This window comes from Eschrichtius robustus, chromosome 11 (assembly GCF_028021215.1).
Source record: "Eschrichtius robustus isolate mEscRob2 chromosome 11, mEscRob2.pri, whole genome shotgun sequence".
NCBI lineage: Eukaryota > Metazoa > Chordata > Mammalia > Artiodactyla > Eschrichtiidae > Eschrichtius > Eschrichtius robustus.
The window spans coordinates 34,771,348-34,793,920 of NC_090834.1; the positions used below are offsets into that span (position 1 = coordinate 34,771,348).

Genomic DNA, 22,573 nt, shown 5'->3' on the forward strand with positions numbered 1-22,573 from the left:
ATTAGAACCACATGAGAAGCTTTGTAAAAACATGCCAGGTCCTGCTGATTGAATACTTGGATGCGGTCCAGGTACTGGTGGTATTATTATTATTTTTAAATTCCCCAGGTAACTCTAATGTGGATTTAGGATTGATTTTAATGACTCGTTTTTGGAGATTTAGCACAGTAATAATTTCTATGAATTCCTTACATGTTCTCATCACTACTTCAATGAAATTTCATGGAAATTATCAGTTTTTAATAAAATTTCATGATCACTTCAAAGTATAGTCAATGTTTAAAACTATTTCTAATTTCTCACATATATAACATATGTTTAGAATGCATTAATCTCTATCACATACGTAGAAATAAATTCAAGAAGACTTTAAATTGTTAATCTAGTCAAAAAGTTAAATGGACTCAAAGAAAATTAGTTCCCTTAAAATTTTACACAAATTTTAGAAAATTTAAATATTTTGGTATTAAACAAAAATTTACTATTTTTCTAGCCCCCCAAATAAACTGAGAAACCAATGAAATCAGTTACAGATAAAATATTTTAGTTTGTATAGTTCATGCTTATTGATATACTATTGTGAAATGTTTTGAAAATGATTCATAAGAGTTTGCTATTACTAGCATTTACTCCCTGCCTGTCACATCCTTCAGTGCCGTGATATCTTTTTAAAGAGATAGTCACTCAACCTAACTAGAACAAATCAAAGCACAGCTCCTTCAGTGCCTGTTTTTGGAATTGAGTTATATTATTTGATAATGAGGCTCCTAAAAGCTCTATGACTCTAATATGAATTTCTTTGAGATTGCATCTAATGAGATATAGAAATCTGGGTTAGAAGGTCCTTCTAGCTTTAAGTGCGATGTTCATGGCTTTAAGATTTCTCTTCGCATAGGTCTGTGATGGCTTCATTTCCCAAAGCACCTCAGAAGAAGTTCAGCAACTTCTGATTTCACTAAATTATACAATTATTTCCCTCAGAATTTTTCTTACACTAAAAAATGAAACGTTATGATCAGCTTCAAGTTTTGCTTGTAAGTTACTGATATAAACTGTACTAGACTTAACATGCCTTGTGTTTTAGTTTTTAAATCAACTTTATTGAGATATACTTATCTACAATAAAATGCACTCATTTAAAATGTATAGTTCAATAGGTTTTGACAAATTATTTACCCATAACCATCATACTGAAATATTTTAGAACCTTTCCATCTGTTGAAATTTCCCTCTTGGTTCTTTGTAGTCAATACTTACCCATTAAAAACCACTAATCTGTTTTCTGTCACTATAGATCTGAGTTTTCATCTGTTATCATTTTCATTCTGCCTGAAAAACTTCTGGGAGAATTTCTTATAGTGCAGATACTGGTGTAATATAGTGGTGTTCAGCTGATATTTGTTTGAAAATGCTTATTTTGCCTTCATTTTAGAAGGACACTTAGAAGGACATTTTAGTTAAATATAGATTATAAGTTGGTTGTATTTTTTCTTTCTCAGAACTTTAAAAATATTGTTTCACTGTCTTCTGGCTTGAAATTAGTATGGTCCATCTTATCTTTGTTCACCTGCACGTAATACATCTTTTTCCCCCTCTAGCTTAATCTAATTTTCATGTGCTTTTGTGAGGGGGGTGTGTGCACATGCACATGGGTGCACACTTATCCTTCTTGGAGTTTGTTGAGCTTCTTTGATTTGTGGATTTATAGTTTCATCAAGTTTGAAACATTTTCAGCCACTGTTTTCTTTAAACATTCCCTCTCCCCTTTGTGAGATTTAAATTAAATGTATGTTAGATTTAGATATTGTCCCTCAGGTCACTAACATTTTGTTATATATTTTTCTGTCTTTTTTCTCCCAGTGCTTCAGTTTGGATGATTTCGGTCCACTGATCTTTTTGTCTGTAATGCCTGTTCTGTTAAGTCCATCCAGTGTAATTTTAATCTCAGATAATATGTTTTCAGATCTAGAAGTTCTATTTGGTTCTTCCAAAAATTTCATTTTCATTATGTTCATTTTTCTTTAATTCCTTGAAAATATTTAAAAAGTTATTTTAAATTCTTGCCTGATAATTCTGTTATCTCTGTCATTTATGTGTCTGATTATATTGGCTAATTTTTCTCCTGGTTATGGGCCATATAGGTTTCTGCTTTTTCACATGTCTAGTAAGTTCTGATTGAGTGTTGGACGTTGTGAACATTATGCTGTATGTCTAGATTTCAATCTTCTTTAAGAAAGGGTTGGGGCATTTGAGTCCTCCGGTATCCCAGCAGGCAATGCAGCCTAGAGATGCTGACAAAGGACTGGAGGGAGCAGTCGCAGCTGCTTTCCGAGGACCCGGTGTTGCCGAGATTGCCAAAATGCTTTGGAGTTTTTAAGTGATTTTAAGAAAAGCCCAAAATAGATTTGAGACTGTAAAAACTGAAGCCGCAGCAAGGGAGATTCAGTGCCAATGCATCAACAAAAAAGACAGCCAGAGTTAGTGGAAGGAAATCTTCCTGTCTTTGTGTTTCCCACAGAGATGATATTTTACGCAGATGACCAGTCAACACATAAGCAAGTGTTGACGCTGTATAATCCCTATGAGTTTGCCTTAAAGTTCAAAGTTTTGTGTACTACTCCAAATAAGTATGTTGTCGCTGACGCTGCAGGTGCAGTAAAGCCTCAGTGTTGTGTGGATATTGTGATTCGTCATAGAGATGTTCGATCCTGTCACTATGGTGTGATAGACAAATTCCGTCTCCAAGTTTCCGAGCAAAGCCAGAGGAAGGCTTTAGGAAGGAAAGAGGTCGTGGCTACTCTTCTCCCGTCGGCAAAAGAACAACAAAAGGAAGAAGAGGAAAAAAGAATAAAGGAACATTTAACTGAAAGTTTATTTTTTGAGCAGTCGTTTCAACCAGAAAACAGAACTGTCTCCTCAGGACCTAGTTTACTAACTGTCTTCCTGGGAGTGGTGTGTATTGCAGCTCTGATGCTTCCCACGCTGGGGGATGTGGAATTGCTGGTGCCTCTCTACCTCCACTTAAGTGTCAATCAAAAATTAGTGGCTGCTTATATCTTAGGTCTTATCACAATGGCTATACTTAGAACATGAGCAAGGAATTCACTTGACTTCTGAAGTAAATTTATCTTGAAAATATGAATGTGGACTGCCTTTTATCTCTATTTCACCCCATTAACGTGCTACAAACTATTGATTGATTTACAATCATTGCAAATGTATAATATATATTTTAAATTACTCTATAATTTTATTCCAAGGACTCCAGCACATTATGTTACAGACAGCAAGGAAGCTTCTGAGTGACACTTAGGAAATTTTTTGAAGAAATTCTTTTTATATCTAAGCTTACCGTGCAAAAGACTTTAATTAAGACATTCGTTATTTTCTCATCTTTTTTCTAATTCACTTTGATTGTTGAGATCATGTGTCCTTCAAAGTTAAAGGCCTAAAAGAGCAAACTGACCAGCCTGAAAATAAAATTACATTTATTTCCTAAAAAAAAAAAAAAAAGAAAGGGTTGGGTTTTTTTTTGACAGGTAGTTGGAATACCTGTGGAATTTTTTTAGGCTTGTCCAGAGGACATGTCCAGGTAAAAAGCTTATGTGATCATAGGGCTTACCTCATTTGTTTCCCTTTTTTTTTCATGATCATATCTTATACTACCTGTTCTATACTGTCTAAAAATAATTGTTTCATATTATTTATTCAGAATTATAGTTGTTTATGGCAGGAAGGCACTTCATCATAGCCAGAAGAAGTCTCCTGCTTCACTTTTCTAGTCTTGCCACAATTGCTCAGTTATTGGATAAATTAGGCCAAGGTTATGAATTTAATCTTGATATCAGCCTACTAAGAATCTCATACCTGTGTGTAATTACTCATAAAAAATAAAGTGCATGAACATTTCAGGAAATTTAGTATGAAGTCCATACTCATTTGTGGGAAAAACCAAAGTAAATACCATATTAGAGTCAGAATAGAGACACCATTTCTAGCTAATTGTGCCATATTTTCATTAAGAACCTAATGTCCATATGTATTATAATTTTCAAGTTGCTTTTTATAATCCAGTCTTTAATAATGTTACTTATATTACATTATACTTTCAAATAGCTTTCATGTTTTTCAGAAAATAGCATCCATGAAGCATATTTTTCTAAATATGAGAGATGGAAAAATAAGAATAAAAGCAGAGAGAAAAATGGAGTAAAAGGTTAAAAAAAATACTAAAAACTTATTTCACTAGTATCTGTGATGAATTTGTGCTGATTCATCCAAACATACCCTTGGCTAGTGGTATACATTTCTTTAGTGGAGAACACTGCAAAAATGGGACAGAATTATTGCTAGATATTAAAATATTAATAATGTATTTAGAGTTTCATACTTGCAAACTGCTTAGATGTTGATCTTCTAGGAGTTTCCGAGTTTCCTCCAGTTTAAGCTGGAATGCATCTTTGTTAGTAGTCAAGTTTGCCTTGCTGTTTTCCTTCATTTCTTTATCACAATTGATTTTGGATAGGAGATGTTTCTGTTGCTTGTGATCATTTTTTGACAATGATGAAGGCAAGGAATTATCTGTAACTCTGTGAACCATACATAAAAAATGTTTAGTACATTTAAATAAAGTTAGCATACATATGACATATTCATATGTATGTGTGTGTGTGTGTGTGTGTGTGTGTGTGTGTCCAGATAATCACATATAAGGATATTGGAGAAATATATAGACATATTAGAATGGGAATTTCAAGGAGTCAACAGTAGAATAAAAATGGATGTGAGATTACAGTGCCAATAAAGCACTCCGTCTTCATGTAGGAATATCCAATTATTCATGGCTTTGATTATTAAATCCTATTCCTCTATCTATTGTTTGGGATAGATATAGAAGTAATTCCTGTAGATGTATAGAGTCAGTCCTCAGTTCTTTAAGAGAATTCCTATCTGGATAATGATATACTGCATACCCTTAGTTCTGAGTTGATGTCATGGATGGTAGGTATCCCTATAACCCTAATAGAGTTGGTTGAGGATTCAAGCAGATAGAAAATAAAATTTCTTGTTAGGGTAGACAGGAATTTCCATCTAACTTTACTAGGTTTGGAAGCTTGGATTTTATTGCATGGAGGAGAGTGTACATATTTGTTTTCAGTTGTACCACAAATATAAGCATGGTTTTCATGCCACAGAGGGGGGTACCTTTATTTTTAGTGTATTAAAGTGCCATCCCCAAATTATTGTGGATGACATCATCTTCTTTTAGAATTTCGAATCTTCTGGAAACTTATAGCATGTAACGTTTCAGTATATGTACAAAGTGAAAAGAAAAGAACAAAGGAAGAATTTTTTTTTGGGGGGGGTGAAGTATATCAAATAGCTGACTGCTGTTGCATTAGGGCCAGTAGTGTGAATCCCAAGGGTATTTATTCCCAATTCATTGGAATTATTCCCAGTTCAATGAGAATTCAAATGTTTTGGAAGGTGACACATGGCCACATGTGACATATATCTATCTCCAATACCCATATATATCTTTATTTGGACAGACTGGAATAGTCAAAGTCAATGATTACTAGATTCCTGACTATAATTTTGTGACCACAGAGGGATCAACAAGAGCAAAAAGGTACTTAACACAAGTTCCTGAACACTGAGAATACGTTCCTCTCTCTCGCTTTTAGGGTTCCTACTCTTACCATATTCCTTCCCCTTCAGTCACCCTTCCCAAATGAAATATTGCTAAATCTACAAAATATCTAATAAACTAAATTTATTTACCTTTAAAGTTGTCGTCTGTCAACTTTTTCTTCTCTATTTCTTTCTTCTCTACTCCACTTGCTTCTCTTCTCTTCTCTACTTTCAATTCATGAGGAGGATTGAAGGAATGGATAGGAATAAAAGGAGATGGGGAGGTAGAAAGAGAGGAAGAGTGAAGCATTGGGGGAAAGGAAGAAGAAATCATAAAGGAAGAAGAAACAGGAGGAATTGGAGACGGGAAATCTAAATTTGTTGGAGGCAAATACAGAGAGGGAGATGAATGCAAAGGAGAGGAAAAAAGAGGGATAGATGAAAGAGGTAAGAATGGAGAGGTAGAAGAGGAAGGTGAAGGAGAGGAAAGAACAGATGAAGAGGAAGAAAACTGTATAGAGGATGAAGAAGAGGATACGGAAGTAGAAGGAGATGAAGACAAAGAAGAGGATGGAGAATGACAGGGAGGTGGATGGGAGAAAACTGATGTAGGTGGATGATCTACAAAGGCCTGGGGCAGATTTGACAATGTTATGGTTTGTGGGACAGATTGCTGGACTGACTGAAAATGATCTAAGCTAGCAGGATGTTCAGGCAATGGAGTGATAGAAGAAAGAGTGGGGATTGGTTGATGAGGGGGATGACTGGACAAACAGGAAGACTTCAAAACAGGGAGACCTTCCAAAGGGGTTGGGGAAACAATCAGTTGAGCTAGAAGGGAACGATGAACAAGGGCCGGCATTAGAGTCGTTGGGGTAGAACGTTGTGCTGGAAGGAAATGTTTGGGTCTGAAAGTTTTGTAAAATAACTTACTCTGTGAGTCAGAATCAGGAATGACTGGTGAACCTCGGGGTGGGTGGGGTAAATAGTCAGGTGGACCAGAAGGAATTGGGGCTGATAGACGAGGGAAACTGCTAGAAAAGCTGGAAGTAACTGGGGATGGAGGGCGAGGAAGATATTTGAATGGGTAGGACAGTAATGGGGCTGGTAAGAAGTTCTTTGGAAGAGTAGAGGGAACAGATGGACAGATAGGCAGGGTATGGGGCTGGTGGGTGGGAGAAACAGTTGGATAGTTGGGAAGAATTTGGGAATGGTGGGACAGCAATGGGGCTCTTAAAGGAGACAGCTGATCAGGTAAGTGGGGATCAGGTATGGAGACAGCTGGACAGGCAGGAATGGATCTGCACAGGTGGAAAAGCATTTGAACAGGAAGTAGAGAGACAGTCTTATTAAGATGGTTTTTTGATTTATTGGGCTGCCTCGAGGCTTTCAATTCATATTATGTTTTGTTCTGAGGGTCCGTGCATGATGTTCTTCTGATCAACAGTGTCCTCTCATGAGCTGAGAAATGTACATAGCTTACTTATTCAGGTTCCCCTTTCTCATTCCTTCCACTTAGAGTATTTTCACCTCTCAGAAGTCTGATAGTCATACAGATAATGAATATGGGCTAGAAAATCTGGTTTAAAGTACTGGTACAAAGGGCAAAAAGAGGTCAAATAGATTACTGCTCAGCTCTGGTCAGATTTCTCAGGGTAGCCTGTGGTTCAGGATCAACTGTCTCACCACAAATACATGGATATTGGAGATAGATATCTAATAACATCATTTTAAAGTATAAAAATATGGGGAAAATATAGCTTATTTTACCCTACGTCTACCAGAACGGTCAAGTACATTATCTTTGTGATAAGGATTTGGTTGTGATGGAAGGCTTTTATTTTTATTAGTCATTTATTAATATTCTTATATCTCATTATTTCCTAAGTAGCTTTTATTTTCATATGGACATAAGTCTCTGATTTTTCTTGAGGCTTAAGCATTGAATGCCCTCCATTTTTTTTCATACAGTTTTTTTCTCCTTTAGATTATCACATTACAACATCTTAAATTATTTTAATCTACCACTAATATTTTCTACATTAGAATAATCATTTGTGAGTACTGATATACCTCCCCTTCTTTGGAAGCTCCCTGTTTCTTGACATTACTTTATTCTCTAACACATTTTAGGCTTATATTGTACAGAAAATGTATTTTTAATGTGAGAATAGCTTATAAGTATTTGTAGTTTAATTATATTTTCAATAACAGTACATATAAATGTTTCTATTAACCTAATACTTGATCTTTAATATTCCAAGCTGTCATATTTATAGTATGGTATTTTATAGTTTACAAAGCATTTTCACATACATTATTTAATACTGTTAGTTATCCGTGGAGAGGAGTTCAACTTTTAAATAAGTAAACAATAGTGTTCTCTCTATAAATTGTATACATTTGTTGTTTTCCAAACACATAAAATTTATGTGTGTGTACGTATAGGTAGATATAAATATCATGAAGTCATAGTCATAATAGTATATTACAATAATAACTGAAAACTCTGTATTCTAATTTAGAATTGAGATAATTTCTCATAAAACAAAGTTGATATAATGGTCTTAGCAAGATTTGGTATAATGATAACTATATGTTTGTGCTACAGGGAAATCAAAGTTGTCTGACACGTTATCTCTTCTAAGACTTTAAGGAACTGTACATTGTTGAACAAATAAGTCTATCCTTTCATTCATAATGCAAAAGAGCTTTTTTAATTGAAAATATCTGATAACACAAAGGGTAATAATACACAGAAAAAGAAACCTAATAGTGAAGAAAACCTGTATACAAAAATGCACATTACTTCTATACTAAATGATTTGGAATTTTTTATCACTCTAAATTCCCCTTGACCCTAACCCCCCACCCCCACTAATTGTCTGTAATCTTCCTTTTCAGACAAAACTTTCCACAGAATACTCTAAAATTATACTGTGTTCACTGCCGCAACTTCCATTTGTTCCTTAACATACTGCTATCTGGCTTCTACCTCTACTGCTCCAATGTACTGCTTTTGCTCGCGATTAACTAATTGACCTAATTGCAGACCTAGACTGTTCTTGACCACTATCTTTCCTGACTTTAATTCCCTTTATTTCCATATCATCATACATTTCTGGTTATTTTCTGACTTCTCTGGTTGTTTCTTCTCAGGGTCTTTTTCGAGCTCCTCTTTCTTTGCTTGGATATGCTGGAATTTTTGAGAGTTATGTCATCCTCTTCTTTGCTTATCTATCCATACTCTGTGTGTAATCTTATTTATACTGTCTGTGTGATCTTATCTGTATCTGTATGTGAGTGAAGGGTTTATAAAATCTATCCTCTGTGGACCAATTCAACTTTGGGTTAATTTTCTAACTCTGTTCCCTGGATTATTAGCAGGCCTTGAACTGTGTTTCAGGCACATTGACTATGTAAAAAATGACCCTTCGTTGGTAAACTGTATCTGTACTGGGATGACTGTGAATAAATCATAGATACCTGGTAGGAAGCTATAGCTTTAGGTTTCCCTGAGTGTGGTAATTCTTATAACTGGACATATCTCTTGCATGGAAACTATTCATATAGAGCCATTACAAGAAATATTGGCTTCTTTTTGGAACATGGGATTTCTAACCCAGGGTGGCTGTCTGCACATTGTGATGTCATCACTTGTGGGAACAGGGGCACAGCAAAGATCAGCCCTTTGACTGTTTCGTGGCATGCCATGAAAAGTCCTCCTGTTGAAGAATGTTGCCTATCATACAATGTTTTATGTCTTCTAATTGAGGCCAAACCTGGTCTATTGTAGTCATGGGAGTTTGATTGTTTAGCTGAACCAAGACCCCCACTGGTGGGTATTGAACCATGGCTTTAACTTCATTCATTCATTGACAACTATCATATCTATATTCATGGCCCAGGCATCTCACAAATGAGAAATTGACTCCAGAATAGCCCATAAGTGTCTCAAACTCACAGTTTATCATCATCCTTCCAGTTACTCTCTCCCTTAAACCTCTTTGTACTGAATGGTCCTTATTTTGATAAATGGTTTCACTATCCATTAACTGACCAAACTCCATCTCCAGAGTCATCCTTGATTCCTCCCATTCACCTTTCAGTTCTTAAAAAGTTACTAAATCACATTGATTCTACCTCCTAAACAGGTCTTAAGAAGCCATTGTTTTCATTAAATAAAGTACCATTTTATCTGATTTTCCCACTTTTAGTCTTACCTTACTCATTCTCATTCTGGCAATATTCCTAAAATGTAAATGTTATATGCTTGGTTCAAATTTTTCAGCAATTGTTTTTAGGACAAACTCCTTAACAAGGCTCTTCATGATTTAACTCATGGCTTCCTTTCTAAACAACCTAACTGCCTACAATCTCTCACTGTACACACTAGTCAAAATGAACTACCTATGAACTTATGGTTACCAGCGGGGAAGAGTGGGGGGGAGGGATAGACTGGGAGTTTGGGATTGACATGTACACACTACTTTATTTAAAATAGATAACCAGCAAGGACCTACTGTATAGCACAGGGAACACTGCTCAATATTCTGTAATAACCTAAATGGGAAAATAAATTGCAAAAGAATAGATACATGTATATGTATGACTGAATCACTTTGCTGTACACCTGAAACTAACACAACAATGTTAATCAACTATGCTTCAAAATAAAATAAAATAAAATAAAATAAAAACAAACAAAAAACCCCCACAAAATGAACTACTTACTTTCAGCTCCCTTAATACAACATGTCCTTTCATACCTTCATTCCTTTTCACACACTACTTGTTCCCTCTTTCTGGAGTTCCCTCTTTCTGGAGTTCCCTCTCAATGTCTCTGATGAATATGTTTCTCATCTATTAAACTTCAGGTCAAGTTTATATCCTCTGAGAAGTTTTCATTATGCCAGTGATGTGTCTCTATTCAAAGTATTTATTGAATACCTCCAACATGCATAGCACTGAGCTAAGCACCATAGGGAATATCTGCATGTGTAAGATTTAGCCATTGTTCTCTACAATACTACAATCTGGTTGGGGAGACATAAGTACACATAAAAATTGAGCAACATACACAATCAGGACTTTAAAATTTATTTCTATAGCCTTGACCTCCTGTTTCATCTTAGGTCAAACTGGTTTTATACATTTCTACTTGGATATTTACTCCCTAAATTCAGAAGGCTCAAATGAACTTTAATAATATCTTGCCAAACCTGTACCATTTCATTACATTTTTAATTTTTAAAGTCACCAAATTCCTTCAAATATCAAAGACTCAAAATTTCAGCTTCTTTTGATTTTTCTGTTTTTTTCATTTTCATTATTCCACCATACACCAAACTCATAATCTAGTCTTTCCATGAAATATCTTTTCCTTCTGTCTGTCTTTTCTATTTCACTACCACCCTTTTAACATAAGTCCTTTTAAACTCATGGCTGGATACCTCTTGATTTTCCTGCACTGTTCTGTCCATACTCCAATTTTGTTTTTACTATCAAGGGACATTTTATTCTATATGAAACCTATCACACTACTCTTACTTTTTAAAAATTAATTTATTTTTTGTTGATCTATAATATTGTGTTAAATTCAGGTATTTGGCACCTGATTCAGTATTTTTGCAGATTATGCTCCATTACAGGTTATTGTAAGATAATGGGCATAATTTCCTATGCTATACAGTATATTCTTGTTGTTTATCTATTTTATATATAGTAGTTTGTATCAGTTAATCTCATATCCCTAATTTGTCCTTCCCCTCTTCCCCTCTGGCAACCACAAGTTTGTTTCTCTATCTGTGTGTCTTTCTGTTTTGCATGTACATTCATACGTATTATTATTTAGATTCCACATATAAGTAATATCATACAGTATTTGTCTTTGTCTGACTTATTTCACTAAGCATTGTATTCTCTAGGTCCATCCATGTTGCTGCAAATGGCAGAATTTCATTATTTTTTATGGCTGAGTAATATTCCACCACATATATAAAACACATCTTTTTTTTTTTCCCTAATAATTCTTTATTTTATTTATTTATTTTTGGCTGTGTTGGGTCTTTGTTTCTGTGCGAGGGCTTTCTCTAGTTGCGGCAAGCAGGCGCCACTCTTCATCGCGGTGCGCGGGTCTCTCACTATCGCGGCCTCTCTTGTCGTGGAGCACAGGCTACAGACACGCAGGCTCAGTAGTTGTGGCTCACGGGCCTAGTTGCTCCACAGCATGTGGCATCTCCCCAGACCAGGGCTCGAACCCGTGTCCCCTGCATTGGCAGGCAGACTCTCAACCACTGCGCCACCAGGGAAGCCCCCAAAACACATCTTCTTAATCCAATCATCTGGGAACCTGGGATGCTTCCATGTCTTGGCTATTGTAAACTGTGCTGCTATGAACATTGGGGTGCATGTATGTTTTCGAATTAGTGACTTCATTTTTTCCAGATATATACCCAATAGTGGAATTACTGGATCATACGGTAGTTCTGTTTTTAGTTTTTTGAGGAATCTCCATACTGTTTCCCATAGTGGCTGCACCAACTTACATTCCCACCAATAGTGTACTAGGGTTCCCTTTTCTCCACATCCTCTTCAATATTTGTTATTTGTATACATCTTGATGATGGCCATTCTGACAGGTGTAAGGTGATACGTCATTGTGGTTTTGATTTGCATTTCTCTACTAATTCGAAAGTGATGTTGAGCATCTTTTCATATGCCTGTTGGCCATCTGTATGTCTTCTTTGGAAAAACATCCATTCAGGTCTTCTATCTGTTTTTTGATTGGGTTGTTTCTTTTTGCTGTATTGAGTTGAGCTGTTTATATATTTTGGCTATTAACCCCTTATCAGTCATATTATTTACAAATATTTTCTCCCATTCAGTAGGTTGTCTTTTTGCTTTGTCTATGGTTTCCTTTGTTGTGCAAAGGGTTTTATGTTTAATTAGATCCCATTTGTTTATTTTTGCTCCTATTTCCGTTGCTTTAGGAGACAGATCCAAAAAAATATTGCTATAATTTATGTCAAAGAGCGTTAACCTTTACGTTTTCTTCTAGGAGTTTTATGGTTTCCAGTCTTACATTTAGGTCTTTAATCCATTTAGAGTTTATTTTTGTATACAGTGTTAGAAAATGTTTTAATTTCATCCTTTTACGTGTAGCTGTCCAGTTTTCCCTGGACCATGTGTCTTTTCTCCATTGTATATTCTTGCCTCCTTTGTCATTGGTAAATTTACCATAAGTGTGTGGGTTTATTTCTGGGCTCTCTGTTCTGTTCCATTAATCTATGTGTCTGTTGTTGTGCTAATACCACATTGTTTTGATTTCTGTAGCTTTGTAGTATAGTCTGAAGTCTGGGAGGGTTATGCCTCTAGCTTTGTTCTTTTTTCTCAGGATTGCTTTGGCAATTCAGCATCTTTTGTGATTCTATATAAATTTTAGGATTATTTGTTCTAGTTCTATGAAAAATGTCATGGGTATTTTGATAGAGAGTGCATTAAATCTGTAGATTGCTTTGGGCAGTATGTCTATTTTAATAATATCACTCCCTCCAATCTAAAAGCATGGGATATCCTTCCATTTCTTTGGATCATCTTCAATTTCCTTTATCAGTGTTTTATAGTTTTCAGAGTACAGGTCTCTCACCTCCTTGGTTAAGTTTATTCCTAAGTATTTTATTTTTTTATGTGATTATAAACAGGATTGTTTACTTTCTCTTTCTGATATTTCATTACTAGTGTATAGAAAGACAACAGATTTCTGTATATTATTCTTGTATCCTGCAACCTTTCTGAATTCATTAGTTCTAATAGTTCTTGGGTGGAGACTTTAGGGGTACTCTATATAGAGTGTCATGTCATCTGCAAATAGTGAAAGTTTTACCTCTTCCTCTTCAAATCTGCACATCTTTTATCACTTTTTCTTGTCTGATTGCTGTGGTTAGGACTTCCAATACTATGTTAAACAGAAGCACCAAAAGTGGGCATTCTTGTCTTGTTCCTGATTTTAAAGGAAAACTTTCATTTTTCACAGTTGAGTATGATTTGGCTGTGGGTTTGTTGTAAATGACCTTTATTATGTTGAGATATATTCCCTCTATACACACTTTGATGAGAGTTTTTATCATAAATAGATATTGAATTTGTTAAATACTTTTTCTGTATCTATTGAGACAATCATAATTTTTATCTTTCCTTTTGTTAATGTGGTGGATCCTAGTGATTGATTTGTGTATGTGAACTATTCTTGTGACCCTGGAATAAATCCAACTTGATCATGATATACGATCATTTTTATGTATTGTTGGATTTAGTTTGTGAATATTTTGTTGAAGATTTCTGCATCTATATTCATAAAAAATACTGGCCTGTAATTATATTTTTTTGTAGTGTCTTTGCCTGGTTTTGGTATCACAGTAAGGGTGGCCTTGTAGAATGAATCTGGGAGTGTTCCATCCTCTTAAAGTTTTTGGAATAGTTTGATTAGGACAGGTATTAGTTCTTCTTTATACATTTGATAGAATTCCCCTGTGAAGCTGTCCCGTCCTGGAATTTTGTGTGCTGGGAGTTTTTTTTTAATCGCAAATTTGATTTCACTTCTAGTGACTGGTCTGTTCAAATTGTCTGTTTCTTCTTGACTCAGTTTTGGTAAGCTGTATGTTTCTAGAAATTTGTCCATTTCTTCTATGTTGTCCAGTTTGTTGGCATATAACTGATAATAGTATTCTCTTATGGTTTTTTGTATCTCTGTGGTACTGGTTGTTATTTCTCCTTTTTCTTTTCTTATTGTGTTTATTTGGATCCTCTCTCTATTCTTCTTGTTGAGCCTGGCTAAAGATTTATCAATTTTGTTTATTTTTTCATAAAACCAGCTCATTGATATTTTCTATTATTTTTTTCTCTCTTAGGAAATGACCTTTTTTTTTTTTTAATTGAAGTATAGTGGATTTACAATACGGTGTTAGTTTTAGGTATACAGTAAAGTGATTCAGATATATATATATATATATATATATATATATATATATATATATATATATATATATATATCCAGATTATTTCCATTATAGGTTATTACCAGATATCGAATATAATTCCTTGAGCTATACAGTAAATCCTTGCTGCTTATCTATTTTATGTATCCTGGTTTGTATCTGTTAATCCCGTATTTGTAATTTATCCTCTCCTTCCCCTTTGGTAACCAAAAGTTTGTCTTCTATGCCTGTGAGTCAGTTTCTTTTTTTTTTTAATTTTTGAATATTATTCTATTTATTTTTTTATACAACAGGTTCTTATTAGTTATCTATTTTATACATATTAGTATATATGTCAATCCCAATCTCCCAATTCATCTCACAACCACCCACCCCTCCGCCACTTTCCTCCCTTGGTGTCCACATTTGTTCTCTACATCTGTGTCTCTATTTCTGCCCTGCAAACCGGTTCATCTGCACCATTTTTCTAGGTTCCACATATATGCGTTAGCACACGGTATTTGTTTATCTCTTTCTGACTTACTTCACTCTGTATGACAGTCTCTAGATCCATCCATGTCTCTACAAATGACCCAATTTTGTTCCTTTTTCTGGCTGAGTAATATTCCATTGTATATATGTACCACATCTTCTTTATCCATTCATCTGTCGATGGGCAGTTAGGATGCACTCATGACCTGGCTATTGTAAATAGTGCTGCAATGAACATTGGGGTGCATGTGTCTTTTTGAATTATGGTTTTCTCTGGGTATATGCCCAGTAGTCGGATTGCTGGGTCATATGGTAATTCTATCTTTAGTTTTTTAAGGAACCTCCATACTGTTCTCCATAGTGGCTGTATCAATTTACATTCCCACCAACAGTGCAAGAGGGTTCCCTTTTCTCCATACCCTCTCCAGCATTTGTTGTTTGTAGATTTTCTGATGATGCCCATTCTAACTGGTGTGAGGTGATACCTCATTGTAGTTTTGATTTGCATTTCTCTAATAATTAGTGATGTTGAGAAGCTTTTCATGTGCCTCTTGGCCATCTGTATGTCTTTTTTGGAGAAATGTCTATTTAGGTCTTCTTCCCATTTTTGATTGGGTTGTTTATTTTTATAATATTGAGCTGCATAAGCTGTTTATATATTTTGGAGATTAATCCTTTGTCGATTGATTCATTTGCAAATATTTTCTCCATTCTGAGGGTGGTCTTTTCATCTTGTTTGTAGTTTCCTTTGCTGTGCAAAAGCTTTGAAGTTTCATTAGGTCCCATTTGTTTATTTTTGTTTTTATTTCCATTACTCTACGAGGTGGATCAAAAAAGATCTTGCTGTGATTTATGTCAAAGAGTGTTCTTCCTATGTTTTCCTCTAAGAGCTTTATAGTGTCCAGTCTTACATTTAGGTCTCTAATCCATTTTGAGTTTATTTTTGTGTATGGTGTTAGGGAGTGTTCTAATTTTGTTCTTGTACATGTATCTGTCCAGTTTTCCCAAAACTACTTATTGAAGAGACTGTCTTTTCTCCATTGTATATCCTTGCCTCCTTTGTCATAGACTAGTTGACCACAGGTGTGTGGGTTTATCTCTGGGTTTTCTATCTTGTTCCACTGATCTATATTTCTGTTTTTGTGCCAGTACCATATTGTCTTCATTACTGTAGCTTTGTAGTGTAGTCTGAAGTTGGGGAGTCTGATTCCTCCAGCTCCATTTTTTTCCCTCAAGACTGCTTTGGCTATTCGGGGTCTTTTGTATCTCCATACAAATTTTAAGATTTTTTGTTCTAGTTCTGTAAAAAATGCCATTGGTAATTTGATAGGGAGTGCATTGAATCTGTAGATGGCTTTGGGTAGTATAGTGATTTTCACAATGTTGATTCTTCCAATCCAAGAACATGGTATATCTCTCCATCTCTTTGTATCATCTTAAATTTCTTTCATGAGTGTCTTATAGTTTTCTGCATACAGGTCTTTTACCTCCTTATGTAGGCTTATTACTAGGTATCTTATTCTTTGTGTTGCAATGGTAAATGGGAGTGTTTCCTTAATTTCTCTTTCAGATTTTTCATCATTAGTGTATAGGAATGCAAGAGATTTCTGTGCATTAATTTTGTATCCTGCAACTTTACCAAATTCATTGATTAGCTCTAGTAGTTTTCTGGTGGCATCTTTAGGATTCTCTGTTTATAGTATCATGTCATTTGCAAACAGTGACACTTTTACTTCTTCTTTTCCAATTTGTATTGCTTTTATTTCTTTTTCTTCTCTGATTGCCGTGGCTAAGACTTCCAAAACTATGTTGAATAATAGTGGCAAGAGTGGAATCCTTGTCTTATTCCTGATCTTAGAGGAAATGCTTTCAATTTTTCACCATTGAGAATGATGTTTGCTGTGGGTTTGTCATATATGGCCTTTATTATGTTGCAGTAGGTCCCCTCTATGCCTACTTTCTGAAGAGTTTTTTTTTTATCATAAATCAGTGTTGAATTTTGTTAAAAGCTTTTTCTGCATCTACTGAGATGATCACATGGTTTTTATTCTTCAATTTGTTAATATGGTGTATCACATTGATTGATTTGCGTATATTGAAGAATCCTTGCATCCCTGGGATAAATCCCACTTGATCACGGTGTATGATCCTTTTAATGTGTTGCTGGATTCTGTTTGCTAGTGTTTTGTTGAGGAATTTTGCATCTATATTCATCAGTGCTATTGGTCTGTAATTTTATTTTTTTGTAGTATCTTTGTCCGGTTTTTGTATCAGGGTGACAGTGTCCTCATAGAATGAGTATGGGAGTGTTCCTTCTTCTGCAATTTTTTGGAAGAGTTTGAGAAGAATAGGTGTTAGCTCCTCTCTAAATGTTTGATAGAATTCACCTGTGAAGCCATCTGGTCCTGGACTTTTGTTTGTTGGAAGATTTTTAATAACAGTTTCAATTTCATTACTTGTGATTGGTCTGTTCATGTTTTCTATTTCTTCCTGGTTCAGTCTTGGAAGGTTATACCTTTCTAAGAATTTGTCCATTTCTTCCATGTTGTGCATTTTATTGGCATAGAGTTGCTTGTAGTAGTTTCTTAGGATTCTTTGTATTTCTGCGGTGTCTGTTGTAACTTCTCCTTTTTCATTTCTAATTTTATTGATTTGAGTCCTCTCCCTCTTTTTCTTGATGAGTGTGGCCAATGATTTATCAATTTTGTTTATCTTCTCAAAGAATCAGCTTTTAGTTTTATTGATCTTTTGTACTGTTTTGTTTCTATTTCATTTATTTCTGCTCTGATCTTTATGATTTCTTTCCTTTTACTAACTATGGGTTTTGTTTGTTCTTCTTTCTCTAGTTCCTTTAGGTGTAAGGTTAGATTGTTTATTTGAGATTTTTCTTGTTTCTTGAGGTAGGCTCTTATTGCTATAAACTTCCCTCTTAGAACTGCTTTTGCTGCATCCAAAAGGTTTTGAATCATTGTGTTTTTATTGTAATTTGTCACTAGGTATTTTTTAATTTCTTCTTTGATTTCTTCAGTGATCTCTTGGTTATTTAGTAACGTATTGTTTAGCCTCCATGTGTTTGTGTTTTTTACGTTTTTTGCCCTGTAAATGATTTCTAATCTCATAGCGTCAGAAAAGATGCTTGATATGATTTCAGTTTTCTCAAATTTACTGAGGCTTGATCTGTGACCCAAGATGTGATCTATCCTGGAGAATGTTCCATGTGCACTTGAGAAGAAAGTGTAATCTGCTGTTTCCAGATGGAATGTCCTATAAATATCAATTAAATCTGTCTGGTCTATTGTGTCATTTGAAGCTTGTGTTTCCTTATTAATTGTCTGTCTGAATGATCTGTCCATTGGTGTAAGTGAGGTGTTAACGTACCGCACTATTATTGTGTTACTGTTGATTTCCTCTTTTATAGCTGTTAGCAGTTGCCTTTTGTATTGATGTGCTCCTATGTTGGGTGCATATATATTTATAATTGTTCTATCTCCTTCTTGGATTGATCCCTTGATCATTATGTAGTGTCCTTCCTTGTCTCTTATAACATTCTTTATTTTAAAGTCTATTTTATCTGATATGAGTATTGCTACTCCAGCTTTCTTTTCATTTCCATTTGCATGGAATATCTTTTTCCATCCTCTCACTTTCAATCTGTATGTGTCCCTAGGTCTGAAGTGGGTCTCTTGTAGACAGCATATATATGGGTCTTGTTTTTGTATCCATTCAGCGAGCCTGTGTCTTTTGGTTGGAGCATTTAATCCATCACGTTAAAGGTAATTATCGATACGTATGTTCCTATTACCATTTTCTTAATTGTTATGGGTTTGTTTTTGTAGGTTCTTTTCTTCTCTTGCGTTTCCCACTTAGAGAAGTTCCTTTAGCATTTGTTGTAGAGCTGGTTTGGTGGTGTTGAATTCTCTTAGCTTTTGCTTGTCTGTAAAGCTTTTGATTTCTCCTTCGAATCTGAATGAGATCCTTGCCAGGTAGAGTAATCTTGGTTGTAGGTTTTTCCCTTTCATCACTTTAAGTATATCATGCCACTCCCTTCTGGCTTGTAGAGTTTCTGCTGAGAAATCAGCTGTTAACCTTATGGGAGTTCCCTTGTATGTTATTTGTTGTTTTTCCCTTGTTGCTTTCAATAATTTTTCTTTGTTTTTAATTTTTTGTCAGTTTGATTAGAATGTGTCTTGGCATGTTTCTCCTTGGGTTTATCCTGCCTGGGACTCTCTGCGCTTCCTGGACTTGGGTGGTTATTTCCTTTCCCATGTTAGGGAAATTTTCAACTATAATCTCTTCAAATATTTTCCTGGGTCCTTTCTCTCTATCTTCTCCTTCTTGGACCCCTATAATGAGAATGGTGGTGTGTTTAATGTTGTCCCAGAAGTCTCTTAGGCTGTCTTCATTTCTTTTCATTCTTTTTTCTTTATTCTGCTCTGCGGTAGTTATTTCCACTATTTTATCTTCCAGGTCACTTACCCATACTTCTGCCTCAGTTATTCTGCTATTGATTCCTTCTAGTGTATTTTTCATTTCAGTTATTGCATTTTTCATCTCTGTTTCTTTGTTGTTTAATTCTTGTAGGTGTTTTTTCTTTAATTCTTCTACGTCTTTGTTAAACATTTCTTGCATCTTCTAGATCTTTGCCTCCATTCTTTTCCCGAGGTCTTGGATCATCTTCACTATCATTATTCTGAATTCTTTTTCTGGAAGGTTGCCTATCTCCACTTCATTTAGTTGTTTTTCTGGGGTTTTATCTTGTTCCTTCATCTGGTACATAGCCCCCCTGCCTTTTCACCTTGTCTATCTTTCTCTGAATGTGGTTTTTGTTCCGTAGCCTGCAGGACTGTAGTTCTTCTTGCTTCTGCTGTCTGCCCTCTGGTGGATGAGGCTATCGAAGAGGCTTGTGCAAGTTTCCTGATGGGAGGGACTGGTGGTGGGTAGAGCTGGGGGTTGCTCTGCTGGGCAGAGCTCAGTAAAACTTTAATCAGCTTATCTGCTGATGGGTGGGGCTGGGTTCCCTCCCTGTTGGTTTTATGGCCTGAGGCGACCGAACACTGGAGCCTACCCGGTTCTTTGGTGGGGCTAATTGTGGACTCTGGGAGGGCTCACACCAAGGAGTACTTCCCAGAACTTCTGCTGCCAGTGCCCTTGTCCTCACGGTGAGCAACAGCCACCCCCCACCTCTGCAGAAGACCCTTCAACACTAGCAGGTCTGGTTCAGTCTCCTATGGGGTCACTGCTCCTTCCCCTTGGTCCCAGTGTGCACACTAGTTTGTGTGTGCCCTCCATGAGAGGAGTCTCTCTTTCCCCCAGTCCTGTCAAAGTCCTGCAATCAAATCTCTCTAGCCTTCAAAGTCTGATTCTCTAGGAATTCCTCCTCCCATTGCCAGACCCTCAGGTCGGGAAGCTTGACGTTGGGCTCAGGACCTTCACTCCAGTGGGTGGGCTTCTGTGGTATAAGTGTTCTCTAGTTTGTGGGTCACCCACCCAGCAGTTATGGGATTTGATTTTATTGTGATTGCGCCCCCCTACCGTCTCATTGTTGCTTCTCCTTTGACTTTGGATGTGGGGTATTTTTTTGGTGAGTTCCAGTGTCTTCTTGTCAATGATTGTTCAGCAGTTAGTTGTGATTCCGGTGCTCTCGCAAGAGGGAGTGAGCACACATCCTTCTACTCCACCATCTTGAACCAATCTTTCTGTCAGTTTCTGTTTTGTACATAGATTCATTTGTATTATTTTTTAGATTCCATGTGTATGTGATATCATTATTTCCTTCCTTCTGCTGACTTTGGGCTTTGTTTGTTCTTCTTTTTCTAATTCTTTTACATGGTAGGTTAGGTTGTTTATTTGAGATTTTTCTTATTTCTCGAGGAAGGCCTGTCTTGCTATGAATTTCCTTCTTGGAACTGCTTTTGCTGTATCCCCAAAATTTTGGAAAGTTGTTTTCTACTTTAATTTGTTTTGAGGTATTTTCTGATTTACTCTTTGATTTCATCATTCACCCTTGGTTTTTAGTTGCATGTTGTTTAGTCTCCATGTGTTTGTTCTTTTCTGTTTTTCTTTCTGTAGTTGATTTCTAATTGATACCACTGAGGTTGAAAAAAATGCCTGATATAATTTCTATCCTTTTAAATTTGTTGAGACTTGTTTTGTGACCTAGTATGTGATATATCCTGGAGAACATTCCATGTACACTTGAAAAGAATGTGTATTCTGCTGGTTTTGGATGGAATGTCCTGAAGATATCAGTTAAGTCCAACTAGTCTTGCTGTGCCATTTAGGACCACTATTGCCTTATTGATTTTCTGTCTAGATGATTTGTCCATTGATATCAGTGGGGTGTTATAGTCTCCTACAATTATTGTACTATTGTCAGTTTCTCCATTTATGTCTGTTAGTATTTGCTTTATACATTTAGATGCTCCTGTATTGGGTGTGTATATGTTAAAGAGTATATATCCTCTTCTTGTATTGATCCCTTTTTATCATTATATAATGCTCTTTTTGTCTTTCATTATAGTCTCTGTTTTATTTTGTCTGATATGAGTATTGCTACTCCTGCTTTCTTGTCATTTCCATTTGCATGAAATATCCTTTTCTATCCCCTTACTTTCAGTTTGTGTGTGTCTTTTGCCCTGAAGTGAGTCTCTTGTAGGCAGCATATTGAAGGGTCTTGTTTTTTTTTTTTAACCAATCAGCTATCCTATGTCTTTTGATTAAAGCATTAATCCATTGATATTTAGAGTAATTTATTGATAGGTATGTACTTAATACCATTTTATTACTTGTTTCCCAGTTGTTTTGTACTTTTTCCTCCATTGATTTCTTCTTTTTGTTTCTCCCATTGTGGTTTGATGATATTCTTTTGTAGTATGCTTGAGTTCCTATCTTTTTGGTTGTTGTGTATCTATTGTAGGTTTTTGCTTTGTGGTTACCATGGGGTTCATATATTGTTAACTCATAATTATATCTACTTGCTTTGAACTCACGGTCATTTAACTTCAAACACATTCTAAGAGATCTACAGTTTTTACTCCCCTCCCCCATATTTTGTTTTTGATGTATTTTTTTACAGCTTCATGTTTATCACATAAGTATTTATTGTAGTAGGAGTTGCTTTTACAACTTTTTGTCTTTTAATCTATGTACTGGCTTATTTAAGTGATCTTCAATCCCCATATATATGTCTTTCCTATTGGGATTTTTCCCTTTCTGATAGATTCTTACTTCTTTTCCATTTTGAGAAGACCCATTAACATTTCTTTTAAGGTAGGTTTAGTATTGCTGAATTCTTTTAGTTTTCGCTTGTCTGAGAAGTTCTTTATCTCACCTTCTATTCTAAATGATAATCTTGCTGGGTAGACAATCTTAGGTTGCAGGTTCCTCTGCCTTTTCATTTTATTTAACTTTCTGTATCTCTATGATTTTGGGTGAAACTGTTACCTATTGTGGTCTTGAAGGGGTGTTCTTAT

General features: G+C 35.6%; 1 protein-coding gene and 1 pseudogene across 1 annotated transcript in view; one reads left to right on the forward strand and one right to left on the reverse strand.

Moving 5' to 3' along the window:
- The window catches only part of CEP126 (centrosomal protein 126), a 199,392-nt gene that overhangs the window by 17,383 nt on the left and 159,436 nt on the right, over positions 1-22,573 (reverse strand). Inside the window, 1 exon segment of the mRNA XM_068556065.1 lies at positions 4,391-4,589. Coding sequence (XP_068412166.1) covers positions 4,391-4,589 — 199 coding nt within the window.
- Positions 2,260-3,462, forward strand: LOC137771751 (motile sperm domain-containing protein 1 pseudogene; annotated as a pseudogene).